The following is a 23,363-nucleotide window of genomic DNA, read 5'->3' on the forward strand; positions in this document are numbered from 1 at the left end:
AGATTGCGCATGCTTGTGCTTGTGTGTTACCAATAAAGATGTGTGAATGATTAGAGGAAGTGGTCACCAGGTAGGCAGAACAGAATGGATGCCAGAATCCCACTGTCTATGCAGCTTATCTGTGTAGTCCATGATATACGTGCTGTCTAGGGAGTCACTTCCAGTGAGGCAGGCTGTTAGTTAGACAAATGAGAAACGCATTAAAGAAAATGAAAGAAAATTAAAACGCATTAAAGAAAATATTAACTGCCTGTATCTTGCCCTGTGCTTAATATCAAATTGATGCTTAAAAGCAATATGAAACAAAAGTTTTTCTGCCAGGTTCATCTATTCTGTTTGCGTGCACAAATTTGCTCTCAAATGCTTCATCAGCTACCCAAGTACTACAGGGACGAGATAAAGAAACTCAGAGTTAGAGAACGTGCAGAGACTTGGATTGGTCAAAACACATCACTGGGACATCTTCAAAAAGTATAAAGACACGGTTTTATCTGATCGTAGTGTGCGCCAGCTGAATTACTTGGAAAATGCTAAAACTCTGTCACTTTGTTTTGTAATCCTGTTTGATTGTTCAATAATAATCTTTTTGATTTGGACCAGTTGTTTCACGTGCCTTATTTCCTCAACAGTACGCTGTCAATATTCTGAACAGCACTATTTCATTTCTAAAATGCATTGAGGCTTCAGATTTCTCTAACACATGGATCAATACTTTTTTAGTGATATATTTGATATCGGGCATGATTCTTTGGGTATAAAGTTCAGAATTTCTCCACTTCTTAAGTCAATCCCAATATTCCAATGTGAAACCAGTGCACGACTGTGTCCAGATTCAAGTTTCAGACTCCCCATGAGTCAGCCCCCCTCCTTTATTTTACTCCCCAGCTGAGCAGAGACAGAGGAATCAGAGAGGTGGGGGATATATATCCCAGTCCATAGCAAGCAACGCAGATTAGAACAATAATAAATACATTCACACAGGAACCTCTCTCCTCCTCCCCCCATCCCTCTTTGCAAAAGTGCTGTTCTTTAAAGTTTTTTTTCCTGGCAGCTTGATGGAAATGCAGAGAGCTCCTTGTAATAGCAGGGATAGGAAGAGGAAACTGCTGTAAATGCATCCTCATCCCTACACACAAAAAGTTTTCTCACTTCTCATTTAACACACCCTCAGCTTGTGGCTAGAACTTGCAGGGAGAGAAGTGAAGACCTTTCTGGAGGAGGTTATTCCACCTGTATTTTATTTCTTGAGCCTGTCTGAGGTCACTAAGAGGGTGGCAGTTTTTGGTACTCTGGTGGCGCTAGCTGTTTTTGCTTTTTTGTTTGTTTCTGACTTTTTTTTAATTTTTATACTTTTGTATTTCCTGGGAATTAAAGTGTCTGGGAAGGTATATTTTCCTGCGGTGAGAATACAATCTCTACGGAGGGGAAAGCTGGAAATGAAGAGAGTTCTCTGTGTGTTATTCTGCATATGGCTAGCGACTGTTGAAAGGACAGGTAAGAAACTGGGATGACTATTTGCACAATTTGACTACAGAGTGCCACTGCCTATGCATGCCTGAATAGGACCAGTTTGCATATATCACTGAATAAAATAGGCAATTACATGTTTACGTTTTACAAAATGTGCATTAAATGTATATGACATTTAGAATCTTTTTGTAGTCGTTTTGTATTTATGACTGCTTACATTAGAATAATAAATTAAGAGCAAATATTGAACAAAGTTCTAAAAGTGAAGCAATCGGCAATTCATTCCCTTGGTTTCCATGGCAATAGCTTTACTCTGACAAAACCTCACACGTGTGTTTTATAAATAACCTTTAATGTATTCATATTGGTCAAGTTTCCAATTTGTTTCTTATGCGAACCTACAGTCTATAATGTCACTTTATTGTAGTGATCGTTAGGTGGCTGAATACTTGCTAATTGCCCTGATGTTTAGAATGTCTTAGTCTATTCATTGCTAGGTGTCAGAATACCACTTGTATGCTCAGTTTAGCAAGTAGTGAAATCAGATAGCCTCTAAGTATGTTTTTATGATGGACTGAGAGAAACATGTTAGAAGAAAAAGAAATAACCCCATTTGAGCTTTAAATCAACAAAACTACTGAGAATAAATCTAAATCTATGTGTTTTTACAACATTCTATTTGACTGTATTACAGTACTTTTAAAGTTAAAAAGCATACAATTACTTCACAACAGAAAGTGAAGTCCTTGGTTTGTCTTGTACAATTATTACATATGCACAAACCCCATTTAAGCTCAGCCAGTGTTCGAGTTTTCTTTCATTGGAATTATAGAGCACCTCTACAACTCATAGCCATGGCTTGTGCTTTACAAAGCATAACCTGCAAAAACCTGGCTTTGCATGATGAGAGTTACAGCTCATAGCAACTGGATCGCAGATGTTTTCTAGTGTTTCTTGTGATACTGTATTAGTTAACCTAGTTTGACATTTAGATAACACAACCTCTTTTTACATATCAGCTGTTAACCCCTTAAGGACACATGACGTGCCTGACATGTCATGATTCCCTTTTATTCCAGAAGTTTGGTCCTTAAGGGGTTAATATACACAATAAACTCTAAAACTGGTCAAAACTGTACAACATGCGTTAAGCATCAGTATATGAGCAAAGCCTGCCTCATAACATTGAATACAAAGGAAAGCCTACTTGTTACACCCAAAATATAAACAAAGAAACTGCCTGCCAGAGGCTTCGCAAGCAAGCACTCCTAGAACATGTACAATCTGTTAAATGAAGAATATATTAAGTATTATTTAGCAAATAAAAAAAATAGTTTTTGCATCCCATATATTAATTACCACAAATATTTAAATCAACAATTAGACAGGTAAACCGAAGTCAAACTGTTTCAGGTTTTAATCCCACGCTCCACCTGGGCACGAAAACAGTTTCATGTATCTACTTACCTTTCAGTGAAATTATTCTGTTTCCTTGTCAATAAAGAATGCACCATCCATAACTATTGTCCACAAATAAAAAAATAGGGTGAAAAACCACACAGAATACATTTTTAAAAATTATAATTATCTGCTAAGAGAAATGTTTGAAACAGGCAAAAAAGAATAAATACTGAGCTTATGATAGACAGACAGACAGACAGACATTCAGGTAGTAGACCTCCAGAGTTCACCTTAAAGAAATACTGTAATATATATAACATATATTTTTACATATATTTCTTTAATCAGTGACGCTCCTTTATTGCTGTAGTTTACTGCCACTCCTCCCCTTATTTTAAACAAAAAAAACACCTACCTGTAATCTAGGGCCAGGGCAGACTCCTCACTGCAGTTTAAGGCTCTGTATCCAATCAGATGTTATTTCTTTGCTCATACAGAAGCAGTGAGGACACATAGTGCACGCCAGCAAACACCATGATCTACCAATCTAATTATTTTCTCTGAGATAGAAATAATAGTTGAATAATTCAGTCTGAAGCCGTTTTGCACTAGTAGGTGTGAAAACTGCAAAATTCAGTTTCTATAACCCCAAATCATTTCGTGGGATGAAGTGATTTGGTGATTTGTGCACGACCTTCAGGTGATCAGGACAGTAAAGTTTTGTATGCGGTTTGGACATTATTGTCCTTTAATGACCTGGACACACACAGGGTCATGGGTTGCATGCAAACTGGGTCATTGGCCGTATTTAAACAATATTGAGACATGTGGGATCCACATTGTATGCAAGACTGTGATGGAAAGATTCTACACATCAGATTACTATTCGTATGAGAACATGCTTCTTCCATGTCAAGGGGAATTGTCACTTCCCAGTTTTTAATAATTATAATTTTTTTGCAACTCAGCACCTTAGTTGAGCTCCTTGTTATAAGCTCTGTCTTCTGCACTTGGCAGTCAATATTTGGAAAACTTACAGAGAAAAAATTAAATATAAATTAAATAATGTTTCTATTTTTACTCTTTTTGTTTGCAGTATGTGTCCATGCTTTGCCTTGTCTAAAGTGGTATATAATGTAATTTACTAAATCTGTAATATAAATTTAATAGAAAACATAGGATCCCATTAAAAAAAATAAGTTAACATAAGTTGTAAGCGGTTTTTAATGTTTTATTTAATGGTATAAATCCCAGAGAAGCGATAGTTCCCTTTAAACTGGAGGCCCACATAAAATGTATTATGAGGGCAACTGGGATTTTTAATGTCGCCTCTGTTCTCTGTTCATTTTTCTTAAGCTTCTATTGATAAAGAAGCTGCTTTTGTAAACTAGATTTCTGTCCAAGCAGGAAGGTTGGCTAGGCACAGTGGGAGTTGTAATGGATTACCACAGGTTCCCTTCACTCGGATAATGATATGAATAATATAGACAACTAAGCTAGATTTGATTTATAGGATATATTTGCAGTAATGTTTGATGTCACACAAGCAAATTCATACTTTTAAATTTGTACTAACATTTCATATTGTTCAATTTCTGTCATTCTGTTTGACCTCCCCAATTCTTTGCTATTACTTCCGCCTGAACTTTTTAGGCATGTATTGTCATCCTACCTGACCCTGTAATTACCCCCAATCAATCAGACTGGCATAACTCATCTACCTACTATACTCCTACTAACCTTCCTAACAAATCATTGGCACTTAACCTGGCCTCCTCTATGTTCACTATCACTTTGTTTAATCTACTAATCTTCCTGCTGTCATTTTTTTGCTTAAACTTTTTGTTTATCAGTCTACTCCATTTTCTGTTACCACTGAAATGTACTGCCACAATTATCGCCACCTAACACTCTCAATCTCTACATATTTTTTTTCCACAAAACATAATTATATTAGATGTTTTTATTCTTTTACTTAGTAAATGTTAAATTAAAAGTAATAAGTAAGGGTTTTTCAACATCACTTCTCAACCCTCTGCATAGAGCATTATTACTATGTGGAAAAATCCAGGCTCTGCAACCTCATTAAGTCATTCTTCCCACCTCGTCAATACCATCCAATTTGACATCTTTCCCTATGGAATATTAACATTTCACTCATTCCCAACTACCCATTAGCATTCCAAATCACCATTTTGTTTTCTTGAATACACTTCCTTCTCCCATTCTAGCTTATCCAATTATTTGATAGATCAATGCTCATCTGATTAAATGCAAACTCTACATTATCATTGTACCTGGCCATTCTGAGATACCTATACCCTCTTATTATCACAACCTCAACTCCATCAATCTGAATCAAATCAAAATGAATCTACATATCACTGGAAGCAATGCTAGTATGTACAGTGTTTTTGTTTTTTGTTCTCAATTAATCTACCAAAGTGTGGCCAACATATTCCACCTGGCCATCTTCAGCCTTGCCACATTTCCTTCCTACCTTCTCATCTAGTTGTTCTGCCATCATTAATGTATATCACATTGCCTCCTTTCAATGTCAGTATCCTGGCATCACTCATTTTCAAACGCTAAATGGGCATTTTCCAACATTGACTCCTGCCTAACAACTGCCCTATCATTTATTGCAATCTCACATACACAGAATCTTTCCCAACCAACCAGGTTCTGCCCACTAAAAAGTTTGACAAATTTGCCATTCCACCTCTGTCACTTTACCTGTTCTTTATTCTCCCATTGGCTCCTCTGTAGTATTTTAATATCATCCTGCCATGTCATTTGCTTTATACAATCCCCCATTGTTACCCCTGTTAAACTATGTGTCTCCATTAATTCTCCAATTGATGTCCCATACTAATAATCAATGCACATCACCTTCAGTATTTCATAGTTGTTTGAAGAACTGGGATAGGTAGGATGTGTAAAAGGTATCTTCTGTTACTTTTGGATAAAGAATGTCTCACCTTTGAAAATATGGCTACCAATTCTTATTTTTATACTAATACTACTTTTTGTACTACTTAATAAATACTTTGTGTACACCTATGCAAATTGTGTTACTTCTTCAGTAATCATATACCTATCAAACCTAAAACATGGGGAATCACAACATCTTTACTTAATCCTTTTCTTTTCTTTACTTAATCCTTTTAAGTAACCTCCTTAATCGAATTTGTGAAAGAGTACACAGACCCTCAAGTTAAAACGAAACCACAAGAAAAAAAGAGATAGTTCAATAATAATTTCCAATCAGTAACTTCCATTGCTAGTGACCTCCCATGAGGAAAAAGTTCAACCCAGGTAGGCTTGGTGCCAAGCTTGAAGAATGCGGCGTTTGCTTAGGTGTGCAAAAAACGTACAGCAATTAAAGGGCAACTTGTAATGTGAATCTAACATTGACAAGCTTGAAGAGCAACGTAGCAATACAAATGATGCTTTGAGTCTGACCAAAGCTACTGCACAGAAATCTAAGATTTATCTGTCTTGTGCTTCTTGAATAAATCAGACCCAGCTCCTGAACAGACATGCCTTTTTTTTTTCTATAGTTAACCCCTCCTGTAGAAAACGTTTGAGTATAAAAAGCATTGTCGCGAATTAAGCATATTGTGTCTATGATACAGGAAATTCCTATATTTTGTGTTTTGTCTGTATTGTGTGCACTCAGTGCATGTATCAAAGTAGAGGTTTGATCTTTTTAAAGAGGCAAAAAGTCATATAAAGGGACACCTGGCTCTTAACTTTGAGAGATTAGCAAGAATTTATTTTTTGCAGAAGGAAATTGGTTACAATATCTGCAATTCATTTGAAGCTTATTAGCTTTTATGTTCTTTTTTAGAAACAACAGAGCTAAAACCTCCTTAATACCGCGCATCTGGATGACATTTCTCATAGAAATATCTCTCAGGAAATATGAAAAATACCAGTACTAATAAGTATGAACAAAAGATATAAACTACCAAACAAACAGTGACATTATCAGTCCCCCTATGTTCACAAGACAATCCCCTCTAGAGAATGATCAAATTGAAGGTTTTTATATTTTCTTAATTTCCTTTTAATTATTATTAATGTGCTTTATGCACTAGTATTATAAGCACTGAGAATCACTATGTTAAAGTCACCGTATTCCAAAGAAAAAGGTAAATATGCACTGTTATCACGTCACCTACAGTTTTAGAAGTCACAACATACACTCAATCCTCTGGTATCTAGAGTTTTGGTAATCTCATTCATGTGTATTATATAAAATAAAAACTAACAATATATTTAATAGTTTCAAAATAGTAATAATATATTGAAGTGCACCAAAAAATACACGTTTGCTCTCTAATTCTCTCTCTTGTATACTTTCCCAATGTTTATCTTTAAAGGGTCATTTAATTGTATTTTTAATGTCATAGATAAGTAATCTGTAAACCTGTTTGAGCAAGGTCCTAATCAACCTATTGTTTCTGTAACATTTTGAAATTGTCTCATCTATTGTTAAATGTCCCCCTTTTATAATATTGTAAAGTGCTGCAGCATATGTTGGTGTTATATAAATGCCAGTAATAATTATAATAATTGGTATATTTTTTCCTAACCTGGTTTGCTCCTAAACCTTCAAAAAATATTTATACGGCACATTGAGGCGAGAGAGACTGCACAGTTGTTTAAAGGTACACTATAGTGTTAGAAATACAAGGTTGTATTCCTTATTTTATCACTCTACCCCTGCACCCCTTTCCCCATAGATTACAGTTCTGATACCACGCACAGTAGACTCAGTCTCTTATATGTCAAAGGTCAATACATGAGTAATTCACAAACGTTAGGAGTCACACTTAGGAATCCAGGTGCTTATCAGGACCAGGGTAGATAAAATAAATTATTTATTGACCTTTAATATAAATTAGGTCCAGGCACTCAGGATTGCTGCAGGAAGGCAGAATTATTGAAACAAAAACTGCAATGTTTCGGCCTACACAGAGGCCTTTATCAAGCTTTATCAAAGGTCAATAAATTGACTTACTTTGCAGTTTGTTTGATGAATTGTAGTAACTTGAAAAATAATCTTTAAAATTTAGGCAAAAACAGCTGATTTGGAAAAAAAATTCTATCTCACTTATAGTCGCATTAAGGCTATTTTTGCACAGAGTTTTAATTACAAATTGATGTTTAGTGGATATTGAGCTCAGTAACATATATCAAGAGCAATTGCTTAGTGTTTTCGATCCTATTTAGGAAGTAAATGTACTCACTTTTAACAGTGTAGACATTAATGGCTGTGTGTTGGGTTATTTTGAGGGGACAGCAAATTTACACTGCTGTCCCCTCAAAATAACCCAAAGCTGTACAGACTGTACACTTACTACTTAACATTGTAGCAGAGTGTCATTTCTTCAGTGTTGTCACATGAAAAGATATAACAAAATATTTACAAAAATGTGAGGGTTGTACTCACTTTTGTGATATACTGTATATATAAATATATATACAATGATCAGCAACAACATGTTACATGTGCGGAGTGAAGGCTAGCCCACCTGCTCCGAACACTCAGAGGAGCTACTGTAGCTCAAATTGACAAAAACTTGGGAGTCTTGGGTCCTGGCATTCATAAAGATGTTACTTTGTCATGTACCACCTACCTAGAGATTGTTGCAGATCATGTGCACCCCTTCATGGTAATGGTGTTCCCTGGTGGCAGTGGTGCTTTTTCAGCAGGAACATACATCATGCCACACTGAAACATTTGTTCAGGAATGGTATGAGGAACATGACAAGGTGTTCAAGGTGTTGCCTTGGCCTCCAAATTCAACAGATCTCAATCCAGTTGACCATCTGTGGGATGTGCTGGGACAACAAATCCGACCCAGGGAGGTCCCACCTCACAACTTGCAGGACTTAAATGATCTACTGGGTCGGGCCCTTGGTAACATATCAAGTACCTGACAGATCAGTCTGTCCTAATGCCCCAGTCAGACCGAGGCATTAGGCGGCAGTTCTCGCTTAATTAGAGAACCATCTGTGTGTATACATATTTATATATGCAAAAATATGCAAACACCTGGTTTATGTGATTGGATTGGTGAATGTAACTAGTTTGGGATATGATTATATGGTGAATGTGATCAGGCGGTGGTTGGATAACATGTGGAGTTGGAAGAGGGCTTTGAGATGATGGGTAGGATTGGATGTGTGGGAAATAGGGTGTTGTGGAGTTTTGTGTGTGATAGGGTGGTTTGCGGTGTAGTATGAACATGTTTAGGCAGGCTGAAGTGTATGTGCTTGTGCCTTTAATGTACATTTAAGCGAGTAGGGGCTATTTGGGGGCACAGAGGCTGAACTGTGTTTGGTGGAATAGAGACTATAGAGTAAATTGAGGTCTGGACTGTTGTTTGTGTTGTGAGGAGACAGAGGTGGTTGTGAGGTGGTAAAAGCTGTGGTGTGTGAGATTGGGACTGTAGTGGAGTGTTGTGGCTGTAGTGTGAAGGGGTAAAGGAGAATAGGGGCATGTATACAAAAAATATTTTGGTGAAGAAAAAAAAGAATCAATTAATTAAAAAATTTATATAAGGCAATTTTTCTTTGTAAGAAATGTAACATATAAAACCACAGATGGCAGCATGCCCTATCATGCAATTTGTGGTGGGTAAAGAAATTTCTGAAGGAAGCTCTGAAATCCCAGTACATTGGCATAGAGTCAAAACTCTAAAAATATATTCTGAAAATGTAAGCATACCAAAGTCTTCATAGTTATCATGTGGTGGCACAGAAAGATTCTGTTCAAAATAAAATTATTCTTAAATAAATATTATTGATTTTCACAAAACGTGAACATTTTTCAAAAGGACAGAAAACCAAGTTAATGTATCTCTTACCAGATGTCTCCTGGTGGAAAACCGAAATGCTCGCTCATCTCACCTGTCAAAAATACACACTGTATGAACTGAGAATCTCTGTTGTGTCATGGAAAAATGGCAGGCACATTATGTTCTCCATGGGGCAAGAAGTGGATCTCTAGATGCTGGCAGAGTTTGCAATTTATTGCAGTTTCCTAATTACTATAGCTGAGAGTCATGGTCCAGCACATTCAAGCATCCATGTGCCACCTTTAGCTCATATTTAGTACCAGCATGAAGAACCTCCTACCTATCAGCTATCTGCGCTCTGATGAGTAAGGCAAGAGTTTCTTTTTCCTGTTGATATTTTTCTGTTATGAACAGCACTGAAGGTGGTTGAAAACCTCTCTGGTCAGCCCCTTGCTGGTAGGACAATGCTGCTAAAACACTCTCTGCATGGTCCTAGTGCCCACTGCATAGCATGAGCTTGATTAACCCCTTAAGGATGGCGGGCGTTCTATGCCATCCTTTTTGGGGTGGCTCTAAACGCTGGTGGGCGGCATAGAATGTGCCCGCCGCCTTTATTACTTACTGGGTCCCCGTCAATCCCCTGGTCGGTTGTAGTGATCCTGGGGTCTGCCTGGGAGCTCAAACAGCCCCCGTCTGCCCGATCCGGCCCTCCCGGGCCACGGGGTCCTTGCGATCACATGGCTGGAATAGCCAGCTTGTGCAGTGCCTGCCGGGGGACTGTCTGAGCTCTCAGGTTGTCACCCTAGAGCCTGTAAAAAAGTTGTAAAAGTTAATAAAAGTTAAAAACTGTTTTTAAATTATATAAAAAGTACTTAGATGCAAAAGAAGTTATGTATGTTTATATGCACATACACATATATAAACTATTATTCTAAGTGTATTTCAATATTAATATATATGTAATATATATATTAATATTAAATATAGCTTGTTACCTGTATAAAAGACACCTGACAGAAGCTATCGATCATATTCCAAACTCTCCACCATGGCCAAGACCAAAGTGCTGTCCAAGGGATAAATTGGGTGAGAACTTTCTTCCCTCAGCCAGGGCATTGCAAATGGGTAGTGGATGAGTATTCTAGCATGACAATGATCAAAAACACACAGCCAAGGCAACAAAGGAGGGGCTCAAGAAGAAGCACATTAAAATCCTGGAGTGGCTTACCAGTCTCCAGATCTTAATCCCATAGAAAATCTGTGGAGGGAGCTGAAGGTTCAAATTGCCAAACTAAACCTTAATGACTTGGAGAGGATCTGCAAAGAGGAGTGGGACAAAATCTCTCCTGAGATGTGTGCAAACCTGGTGGCCAACTACAAGAAACGTCTGACCTTTGTGATTGCCAACAAGGGTTTTGTCACCAAGTACTAAGTCGAAGGGGTCAAATACTTATTTCACTCATTAGCATGCAATTATAACTTTGTTGACATGTGTTTTTCTGGATTTTTTTGTGTTATTCTGTCTCTCACTGTTAAAATACACCTACCATTAATATTATAGACTGATCATGTCTTTGTCAGTGGCAAACGTTCAAATTCAGCAGGGGATCAAATACTTTTTTCCCTTACTGTATATAGATAGATAGATAGATAGATAGATAAAAAATAATTAAAATGTTTTATATATATATATATATATATATATATATATATATATATATATATATATTTATAAACAGGAGAAAGTCAGGATGCACACTCAGGTCTTTAAATCAGTGCACTGTGGTTTAATCAATAATCAGGCATACAGCAAACAGAATCAATGTTTCGACCCCAGCGGGTCTTTTTAAAGATGCCTGATTATTGATTAATTATTGATCAACCCACAGTGCACTGATTTAAAGACCTGAGTGTGCATCCTGACTTTCTCCTGTTTACATATTGGACGCATTTGGATTGCACCCAGGCTATCGTATTCTAAATCCTGGTAAGGTGAGTGCCAAGCTATCACCTATTTATATATATATATATATATATATATATATATATATATATATATATATATATATATATAAATATATATATATATATACACATATATAGATACACATATATACATCTGCATATATATTTAAATTCTACATATATATATTTATATAATATTTTTACATAATTAAGTCATTTAATTAATAACAAATTGAGAGACCTGTTTGACAACCCAGGTAGAAAGTCCAGAGAATTTGGTTCTCAAGCGCTATATTTAACCCTGTATCTTTCCAAGATACCATAAACCCTGTACATAGGGGGTACTGAACACAGATATTAGTGTTTCAATACAGTAAAACATATCACAACGACAATATTGTCAGTGAAAGTGAATTTTTTTGCAGTTTTCACGCACAAATGGCACTTTCACGGACAATATAGTTATTGTTACTCTTTTTACTGTTTTGAAACACTGATATTTGTGTTCAGTGAAGTCTCTCGAGTATAACAGTACCCCCCATGTACAGATTTTATGGTAAAAAGTAGTAAAATACAGTGTAAACCAGACCGGATGGTCACAATCTGATAATAATGGAAAACGTAAGTCTCTTACACCAGGTAAAGAAATTGTCTTATGGAAAAATATATATATCTTTGAGGAGAGTCTTTGCAGATAAAAAAAAAAAAAGAGTATACAATAAAAAAGTAGTAGTAAAAATGGTAAAAATGAATAAAAATTTGATGAATAAAAAAATAGTCTCACTGATATAGCTTGGTGGGATATCTGTACAGTCCTCAGGAGTTGATCCGTCCGGGGAGTAGGATGATCCGTATATGTGGAGACAAAATAGGAGACACGACAAACTGCCAATAGTGAAGAATTGCGGCTCCAAGGGTAAAATGAGAAAATAATATAATAATACACTCACAATTGTATGAGCTTTGGACCAGCTCTGGACTTATAGGCGTTGCAGCGGTATGATCCCCGCTACCAGGATATACTTGAGAAGACGTCTGGCGATCCAACCTTGGTACTCCGGAATGTATAGGAAACAACAATAGTGCTCTCAGTAGGTAGGGTATGTGAAGTAACAGTAAATGAAATATACTTACAAATATAGAGCAGGAAATACTGCTCTATTAATAGGGCGCTGGTGGAATAATCCCCACCTGGGATTTCTTTGGATCAGGATCCGAGTATGAGAGGTAAAAATAGTAGTGATTGTAGAATAGAATAATATAATAATATTAAATAATAATATATATGTAAAAAATATGTATATAAAAAATATATATATATATATAAAAAGAAAAAAATATAATAAAAATAAAATATAAAACTGCCAGGAATAATAAAATAGTATATCAAATAAAGTAGGAGTTGGTCCTATAAAGAAGGTAACCAAAATCACTTTAATATTAAAATACACAATTTAAAACCATTAACGCGTTTCACCTAAACAGGCTTTTTCAAAATGGTAATATTAGACGTCTTCTCAAGTATATCCTGGTAGCGGGGATCATACCGCTGCAACGCCTATAAGTCCAGAGCTGGTCCAAAGCTCATACAATTGTGAGTGTATTATTATATTATTTTCTCATTTTACCCTTGGAGCCGCAATTCTTCACTATTGGCAGTTTGTCGTGTCTCCTATTTTGTCTCCACATATACGGATCATCCTACTCCCCGGACGGATCAACTCCTGAGGACTGTACAGATATCCCACCAAGCTATATCAGTGAGACTATTTTTTTATTCATCAAATTTTTATTCATTTTTACCATTTTTACTACTACTTTTTTATTGTATACTCTTTTTTTTTTTTATCTGCAAAGACTCTCCTCAAAGATATATATATTTTTCCATAAGACAATTTCTTTACCTGGTGTAAGAGACTTACGTTTTCCATTATTATCAGATTGTGACCATCCGGTCTGGTTTACACTGTATTTTACTACTTTTTAGCGCAGCCCTTTCCCCCCGTTGTTTCATTTCCAGTTTGTTTTTAGGGTTTTGTGGGATTCCCTAATTAGGGTTGCAGCTTTTACTGTTATTGAGCGCAGACTCTTCTCTTTGTTTTTCTACAGATTTTATGGTGTTTACAAATGTTACAGAGCCCAATTTAAAGCTTGCATTTTCGTTTTTTCAAATTGAAATTTGCGAGATTGGTTATGTTGCCTTTGAGACTATATGGTAGAACAGGAATGAGAATGACCCCCATGATGGCATACCATTTGCAAAAGAAGACAACCCAAGGTATTGCAAATGGGGTATGTTCAGTCTTTTTTAGTAGCCACGTAGTCAAAAACACCGGTCAAAATTAGAGTTTAATTTCTTTTTTGCATTTTTCACACACAAACAAATATGAACGCTAACTTTGGTCAGACAGACAGACATACAGAGTCAGATCATTTATGAAATGTGTTCAGCATCATGTATCAAAACCTCCATGGGAATTTAATGTCTGTGTATCCATAATAAAAGTGCATTAAATCTAGCCCCATTCCAGCCTGTCAGACCTCAGTGCACATTATGTTGTGATATACTCCATAATTCCCTGTGCTTCTTGGTGAGTATTGTATTGCAGAGCGCTGTGAGTCACATCATGTGTTCTATAATACATACACCCCAGACAGCAATGCCTTCTGAGTCATTTGCGGCCATATGTCTTACAAAGATTCCTTTTGTCAATTGATGCATTTCACATTACAAACTCTATAGTGTAATGTGCTGACTAATAATATATGCCATATTTTGCCATCACATAATACAATTTAAACAGCAATAATAATCTAATTGCTATGTCTAGTCCATGCTGTATTGTATGTAGGAAAATGTTACAATATCTGGTTTGTGAGTTTGAGGTCCGATTATTTATTCTAAGAAGTGTATTATTGAATACATCTAGTCTTAACATCTAACACGTAGCAGATTTTTCATTCATATGTAAAACATAGGTGAATGTTCAAATATAAACAACACCCTGCCCTCCAGCAGTTGTTGATGCCAATCTCTGTCTTCAGTCCTCCGCAAAACTGCTTTAAAGAGTGGACTTACTCCAATATGGGGTACATGTGTCTAATTTACCTCATCTTACCATGATGAAGAATTTCAATTATATTAGGGATGGAATTCTGTGCTGAGGGAGACACAAAGCTCTTCATTACCTTCATATCCCTGTGGCACCACCAGGCCTCGCAGTGTTTTCAGGAAATACCACAAAACCTCCTCTGAAAAAGAAAAGGGAATAAAGAATGGTAGGTTTAAGCATAATCACAAGTTGATTTATCTATCTATCTATCAATGTCTGACTGCCTATCTATTAGCTCTTTGTGAAGTATTAGTTTTCATACACATGGATATTTATCAAGGTTGTTACTTGTTCTGTTTCTTAATGAGAAATGATTATTTGACATTTGTGTTAAGATGTATTTCGGCCCTGACACATAATTCACATAATTAATATTATTTTCTCAGTTGAGAATTCAAACTGAAGTCAGTACAAATACATGAGTGACTGATGAATTACAAATCAAAGGTGTGAGGTACTTTTTGGCTCCACAATATGGGTGTAGTTTCAAAATGCATGTCACACTTGAACAAATATCCTACGGGAGCTGAAAACTGCACTTATCAAATTAAAGTAGTGATTCTTTAGCAACCTGCAGTTGACATCACTGCTTGCATCCAGGTGACTAAATTAAGAATATCCGTAGGTCCTACAGAATTAGGAGATATATCAAAACCATTTGGTTATTACAGGTCCTGGGACATCAGGGACAGGTCCCCACAGAGTCCCCACAGAGCAAAGTGCAAGTGTAACATTAAACAAGCTTGCACTGCACTAAGCTAACTTAGGGCAACTCTGCCCACACAAAAGCATCTGTGTATGAGAATATCTCCCAACACAATTCCATTATTATTACCATTTACATAGTGTCACCATATAGTGTCACCATACTTTACAGCACTTTACAATTTTAGTGTGGGGAGTTAACAACAAATGAGAAGCAAACTATAACAATTGTTAGCACTGATTGGGTTATTTACCAAAGTAAGAATGTTCAGGTTATAGCAGCCATGCTGAAAGATGGCTGGGAGAATTTTTTCAGTTCAACTACTTTGGTCTTAAATTTGAAATTCACTTTAAATTCCCAACAATTCCTCGCTTTAGTAAATAACCCTTTTGATTATTTATGAGTAGTTTCTTTTCACTTATACTAATACATAAACTGGGTTGGATGGATGTTTCCTGTTATCAGGTAGTTTACATTGCATTTATATATGTCATATAATATAACCCGTGTTTAATGCATTGTGTATGTTCTAGAATCACTGGTACAATTTTAGTTTAGTTTTCTTTGCTTTAGATACAAAGGTATTGCTTTTCAGGCAGATTCTGGATACATTGGAGTCCCTTCTTTATTTTTGTTGCATTAAGTTAGAATGATTTGCTTTAAAATGACATTGAAACCCCTTGAGAAATAAACCATTACCTAGTGAGGACATTGTTGCAGCATTTAAATGTTCTCACTTACAGTTGTTAGCAATTATCCAAGTCCTAGATATTTGAAATATGCTGTAACTTATATCATGTCAATCACGCAGGAAAAAAACAACTTTAGGTTGCACTAAAAAAAAAAAAAAAAAGATGGCAACCAGTCACCTGTTAAGAAACGTGTTTAGATTCCTTCCGGGAACTGTTTAGTGCAGAAATTATTAACATAACTGAATGTTAAATTGGAATGCTGCATTAATTCGTGTCAGTTTCAATATTTGCCCATAGCTTTAAAGGAGCACTATAGTGCCAGGAATACAAACTTGTTTTCCTGGCACTATAGGGTCATAAGGTCCCCCCCACCCTGAGGGCCCCCCTCCCGCTGGGCTGAAGGGGTTAAAACCTTTCTCCAGCGCCGGGCTCCCTGTGTGCTGGGGAGCTCTTCACCCCCTGCCGACGTCAGATCCGAATGCGCATGTGCGGCAAGAGCCACGTGCATTAAAACAGCCCATAGTAAAGCATTACTCACTGCTTTCCTATAGACGTCCAGCGTCTTCTCACTGTGACTTTCACAGTGAGAATCGCCGATGCGCCTCTAGCGGCTGTTAATGAGACAGCCACTAGAGGCTGGATTAACCCTCAGTGAAACATAGCAGTTTCTCTGAAAATGCTATGTTTTCAGCTGCAGGGTTAAAAGTAGATGGACCTGGCACCCAAACCACTTCATTGAGCTGAAGTGGTCGGGGTGCCTGTAGTGGTCATTTAAGCAGGGGCGTAATGTGGTACCAGTGGGCCCCTGGTGTAAGAGTAAAAAAATTAGGTTTCCCTTATTGCTACCTCCTAAGGAATACACCTAAATGAGATGTCTGTGGTAGCTGAGTGCGATTCTAGTGGTTGGTTAAGTGCTATACATATGTGTGGCTTATTGTGATTGTCAAGTGTGGGTCTACATGAGTGTGATTGTTGGCCATATAATGTACTTCAGCTCCACCGCTTAGTTTGAGTTGACTAATTTACTGAGCTACTGAACCGTGAGGGAGTGCTTAAAGGCTAGTAGTAATTTGTTATTTAGTTTATGGCCAACTTGGATTTATACTAAATAAAGGTTCTGCCAGGCTGCCCCCACTCTTGACAGGCAAAACCAAGACGTAATAGCAACTATCACCACCATTTTAGTTCTGCCACTAGCTTTAGGGGGAAAAAATATTATATTGAAATAAGACTATTTTTAAAATCATTTTCCAAGTGTGCTACATAATTATGAAGTTTGATATATGTAATTACCGTCATATTATCTATTACTCTCATTTGAATGAAAGTTATCATTGGAAGCGAAAGGCTGAATCATGCTGCGGGTAATTTAGAGAGATTGCCGTGCCTGGATGCCCATGCCTAATTTTTATTGGTGAACGTCAGGCCTGGTATGGGGAAATGAAAAACTGACTGCTGGACCGGATGTCCTGACAACTTCCTCCCCCCTTTCTTCCTGCCATCCCTCCATACTATGCTTAGTTGCTTTATTTATTCAGTCTAATAGACAGGAGGGATCAGACACTGGTTTATGTTATTGCCTGCTAAAAGATCAGGAACTTCTTTTATAAATGGGGTTTGGAGGGGCATAGTGAATTTTGTAAAGGAAAATTATTTGTTTTTTTTTTTTACAGGAGGAGATAACATTTTTGTTTTGTGTCTGATTTGTTTGTTTGTTTTATCTTTAGGACAGCACCTTGCACAGCCTGTTATCTTAGTGTTATACTTATTCAAATCTTAAATATATTGTTCCCTAGCTGTGCCAAAACTACCCTTGCAGGGTTGCATGCTAGAATTCAGGGGTATATTTATGTGTAGTGTTTGTGCACAAGGTTGTTAATGTGTGCACCTTTAGTGTTTGAATGCAGGGATTTTTAATGTTGAATGCAGGGTTTTGTTTGTGTATAGTATTAGCTTTTGAATGCAGGGGTACATTTGTGTGTAGTTTCAGTGTTTCAATGCACGGGTGTGTTTGTGTGTGATGGTAAGTGTTCACATATACATATACATTATATGTATATAACAAACTGAAATGTACACAGACACATACACACATAGATACATTCTAAGAGATGACACACATGTTAACAGACATGAGCCCATACAGTGACACACACAGATGCACATTTACACACATCCACAAACACTGACCCATAGCACACAGCACACACACATTTACACTTCACACACCCTCACTAAGAGTTCAGCTCTCTTCCCTTCTATGCGCAGTGACTTCCTGGGCACTTGTGAGCCTCCCTGCAACCCTCTTTTTCGATGCAGGAGTTTCCTGCGGTGTCAGCCCTACATGGCATTGACTGATGGGGCCCTGGTGCAGTCGCTCCTGTTCTCTAGATTATTCAGCCGTTAGCATAGTGGATAGTGTATCGAAACAAGGTTATTTGCACATTCTCTCTTTTTATAACCCAACAATATACTCCACACTCTAATGAGGTGAGCTGCAGCATGATAACTGATATAACTATGCATGATTAGTCTATTATAGTATATTATATCATGCCAATATACCACAGCATTGCCATATGCAATTATACCTTTTTTTATAGGACTAACGTAATATTTCAATGACAAGCTTTTGAGAGTTTTCCTCTCTTGCTCAGGTCTGAATCATTACTGATCAATCTGATAGCATTTAACACTTAAAACAGCTGATGTTAGAGAAGGGAAGGGAGGGGTGAGTAGGGTGTCATAAATAGCAGAATAAGATGTGTCTGAAAGTGAAAGGTGCAGATTGGCTGAGAATAGCCAGAAAAAGTAAATAAACAGAGGAGAGCCAATGAGCTAGTAAAAAAAGAAACCCCCTCACTTGATATGAAATATAAAGCCAAAATAGCTGAGCTAGCAAGATGGAAGATTTTTTTTTTGTACAATTTGACAATTTACTAAATTCCATGTTGAATTCTTGACATTTTTCTTTATAGTAAATATCCCTAACAACCTCCAGCTGTCAAATGGTGTTTTATGTAGAAAGCACAACTTAGAGAGGAAAAGAAATATTAAGATGTTGAAGATCCTACAATTTTCAAAACACAATAGTGGTGGCTAAACTTGAGGATATAAAATAGAAATATGATAACTCGTATTATAACTCTCAGTATTCAAGTACACTGGTGTTCTTTATCACTTATTAACAATAAATCCTAGAGTTCAACAAAATATGATTTTATTCAGTAAACCGGAAAACTGATATATATATATTTTTTTCAGACTTGTTCACTTTGTATCTTTACATAGTAATAGTGATAGTACGTTTCCTAAAACGAAATTGAGAATTATATGTTTAAGATGTATGTACATACAAAAAATTATATAGTAAGTGTTCTACTTCCGTTGGTAACCTGGTGTAACATACACTAATTCAAACAGGGTGCTAAAAATGGGACAAAGTCTTGTTACCACATCAAGACCATACACAGAAATAATAAGAAACCCACAGCACACCAATATATGCCAAAGAAGAAATCTTTCTTAAATACATTTAATATACCAGATGGTTAATATACAATATAAAGTGCAAAGACATAAAGTGCAAAGTTAGCAAATATATACACCATCCATAAACATCTATAAAAAAAAAAAAAGTTACCTATTAAATGTGCTAACCCATATACTGACCTAGGACTGATGACTAAACTTGCCCAACGTTTCGGCTATTGCCTTTTTCCAGGGGATCTCAGTAACCTATGGTCTCAGTTATCTTATATACCGGAATAGAAATTAAGTGCCCACCCACTAAAAACAATGAAGTGCTCTGATAGGGACTAATGGAAAATATGTTATTTTCCAACAGGTGAAGATGTTCTGTTTGAGATTTGGTACATATGATGTCATCACGCAACTCTGTGTGATGTTATAGTGCCCAATGCAATCCCATATACTAGGGCCATTAGTGGCCAAAGTACGATTATATAAAGTATCTCACATTATAATAATTTCACAGAGGCTGCAAGGAGACAATCCTCGGTACTCTCTGACATAAAGGTGCTGTCTTTCAGGTCCCCATTACCTAATGCATGTATGCCGACTGTTCTGCAGGCGCTGCAACAGGTCAAAACTTCCTTTAGGTTCCAACTTTGAAGAAAGACGTGCATGCACGCCACCTTCTCTATCGGGAAGAAAGTACCTTCTCTAACGGGAAGAACAGACAATCCACTCATATGTTAAATGGTTACAGATCCACATATCTACACACCCTTTATACTTATACCCTGTAGATCAGAGTAAAAGTGAAAATGAATTAAAAATAACAGCAAAAAATGTTAATCCTGGCTCTGCCAAACAAAAGGAATTCCTAAAAGAAAAATGCCGCCATCGAATGTCTATACTATCATTACAGTTCTTCAATGCATGATTGTATTTGATATAAACTAATTTAGTAATGCCAACCTATTTTGGGAAATGCATAGAAAGTAAGAAAAAAGGAACAGAACATAATTCTCCAATCCAAAATGTTATACGACTTAGCAATAGACAATGTATATAGTTGTATGATCCCTATTAGACATACATAATCTCAATTTTATGTTTAATATGTATGAATAAAGAACAAATAAATATATGTTTAATCACACTCCATTAAAGTAAGCATGCCTTGTATTTCTGGCAATAACTACACTTGCTTAAATGTTACAATAAAAGTTTACAGAAAAAAAATGTAAAAAGAGCTTTTAGTCAGATTTTGGAGCTTGGATTTTCACTATATGATAATAATATATTCTCTACACTGGAGGCACCATCCTTGGTCCTCCAGATGTTGCAAGCCTTCAGGGGAGTCCAGGAACAGCTAAGGCTGAGAGCTGGAAGACCCTGCTTACCAAAGTTCTATAGATAAAAGCCACACAAAAAAGAAAAAAAAACATGTATTTTTTTCATTTAAAATAATTGATTTTTAGCACTATATCAAGCAATATATTAAGGCATAATCCGTTTAATTTCTATATTTAGAAGAGGAGATAAAGGATGCAACATATGAATAGAGTGACCAGTGCTCTGTGAGGAGTTAGCCCATTTTATTAATTGTTTTTAGTGTTATTTCTGTGTCTCACTGTGAAGGGTTTCTGTCATTATAACCAGTGCAATTATATGTTGCATCTGGTTTATATACTTGTCTGGCACTGGATTTGCAATACCCGTGAAATAGGTTACAGACTTATTCGGCAGTTTAGATCTACATTTCTCTCTACTGTGTTCTGGCACTTTCCTCCCCAGGATAACACTGGTTTTCAGAATGTAATAGATCCTTATTAAAAAGGAGAAATGTGCTTCACTTGGCTCCTTGGGCAGTTTGGCTGGCACAGTGGGATTTCTTAATCAGACCGAGGTTCCTGGGAATGAAATAAGATCCTAAGATACATAAACTGGGTTGGATGGATGTAAATTTAAATTCCATCCGCGTTGGAAAAATGCAAAAAGGTGCTGGTACTTAGAGTGAATATAATATTTGAACTATATATTATTATTGCTATTTATGTTAAAAAAAAAAAAAATAACGTTTTAGTTACAGTATTACTAATGGCATCTGTTAAAAAATAAAAAAAAGTATGGTAAGAATTGTATTTATATTTTTAACCCTCTACCTACCATTCTGGCAGTTAAAGTATGACATTTTCTGAACAATGGAAATTAATATATTTACAGCATTTTCTACAAATAGTATTAAACAAGTTATAATATAAAAGTACATTCTAAGTACCACGTGAGATGATGGTGTCAGAATGGGCAGCCAACACAAAGATATAATGAAAGACAAGAAGAAGTGCCAACGTTACTAAATGGTTTGACTACTTACATTGGGGAGGTGCTGTAGCACTCCTAGCACCACAACCAATACAAAACAGTGTTAAGATACTTGGAGAGTTACTTTAGAGAGTTATACCACTAACAGATGAGGGGAGATTAATATACTTAGTATAATCAGAAAAGTGATGCAAAGTTCTAAAATTCGAGTAATCACCAATTGAATAGAATTGCTGATTCCAATGTTTTCCATGGTTGATCCCAAATGTTTAGGCAGTTTCGTCAATCTTCGTGAAAGAGTCCCAGCGATAAAAAAACTTTTTAAATACAATACCACCTTACTATTTTCCAGCAATTTTTATGCCTTCATGAAGATGTCTTAAACAGCTTACATCATTTACAGTATTGTTTCAGTACAGAGAGACTGCATGACCGATGTATGCATTGTGAATGTGTTTAGAAACTTGCTGTCAATATAGATAAGGAAAATCAGTGCACTCTAACTAATTTTAGGATGCTTGAGTACATATTTTAATCTGCTTGCTGTTATACAGCAACATTATATTTTATGTTAAACTAACATACCGGAAACAGAGCAGTGTTGTTTCAAAACACCATCAGGGTTATGAAATAAATACAGTAAAAATGACTGTGTTCGGACCGCAATGGTAATTTACATATTTACTAAAGCCAAATACAGTTGGAATTTGGTCAAGCCGAGCGAATTTGCAGCAATCACCTATATGCATTCAGGATCTGGATAGAAATGAGAATAAAAATAAAACAAATTAAAAAATAATACAAATAAGTATGGGGATCAATAGGGCCCTAATATAAAGATAAGGGATGCTTTAAACCTCCCTATTTCCGCAGGTGCGGGCATAACTACTCAATTTTTAAAACTAGCAACTGCTCAGCTATTGTTGCCCGGTTGCTAGAAAGTTTAAAATAATATAAGCATTGGTGTGGAACTTAATATTTTAAATAAAATACTAAAAAGTCACTGCCACAGATTAGTGACTGGTCAGGGCTCTAAATAATAATTAAAAAAAAAAGTAAATGACCTAGTGTCCTCCACATCAGTCCACACCCATTATAATAATATACAATTTTATACAAAATCCCCATGGCAGTTCTTTAGAAAAGTGAGACTTTCTTGTCAGAGCACTCTGATTGGTTGGTATAACCCCCTTTTTTCTGATTGGTTGGGAAAACACTAGATTATCCCCCTTTTTTTAATTAATTAGTGGCGTGGAGGTCACTAAGTTCCCCCTTTTTTATTATTTAAAGCCCCCACCCACCGCTTATGGGTAGGGACACAAGGACATAATGATGTTCCCTGTGATTTTTAATTTACTAGCCCCCATCCACTGACCACAGGTGGGAGCAGGGGGATGGAGAGTGATCTATG

General features: G+C 36.4%; 1 protein-coding gene across 1 annotated transcript in view; it reads left to right on the plus strand.

Annotated features, from left to right (window-relative positions):
- The first annotated feature begins 1,080 nt into the window (after positions 1 to 1,080).
- Positions 1,081 to 23,363, plus strand: part of FLT4 (fms related receptor tyrosine kinase 4) — a 199,749-nt gene continuing 177,466 nt past the window's right edge. The window contains exon 1 of the mRNA XM_063447902.1: positions 1,081 to 1,494. Coding sequence (XP_063303972.1) covers positions 1,437 to 1,494 — 58 coding nt within the window. The 5' untranslated portion in view covers positions 1,081 to 1,436. The remainder of the gene's footprint in view (positions 1,495 to 23,363) is intronic.

The sequence above is a fragment of the Pelobates fuscus genome, chromosome 3, assembly GCF_036172605.1.
Source record: "Pelobates fuscus isolate aPelFus1 chromosome 3, aPelFus1.pri, whole genome shotgun sequence".
Lineage (NCBI taxonomy): Eukaryota > Metazoa > Chordata > Amphibia > Anura > Pelobatidae > Pelobates > Pelobates fuscus.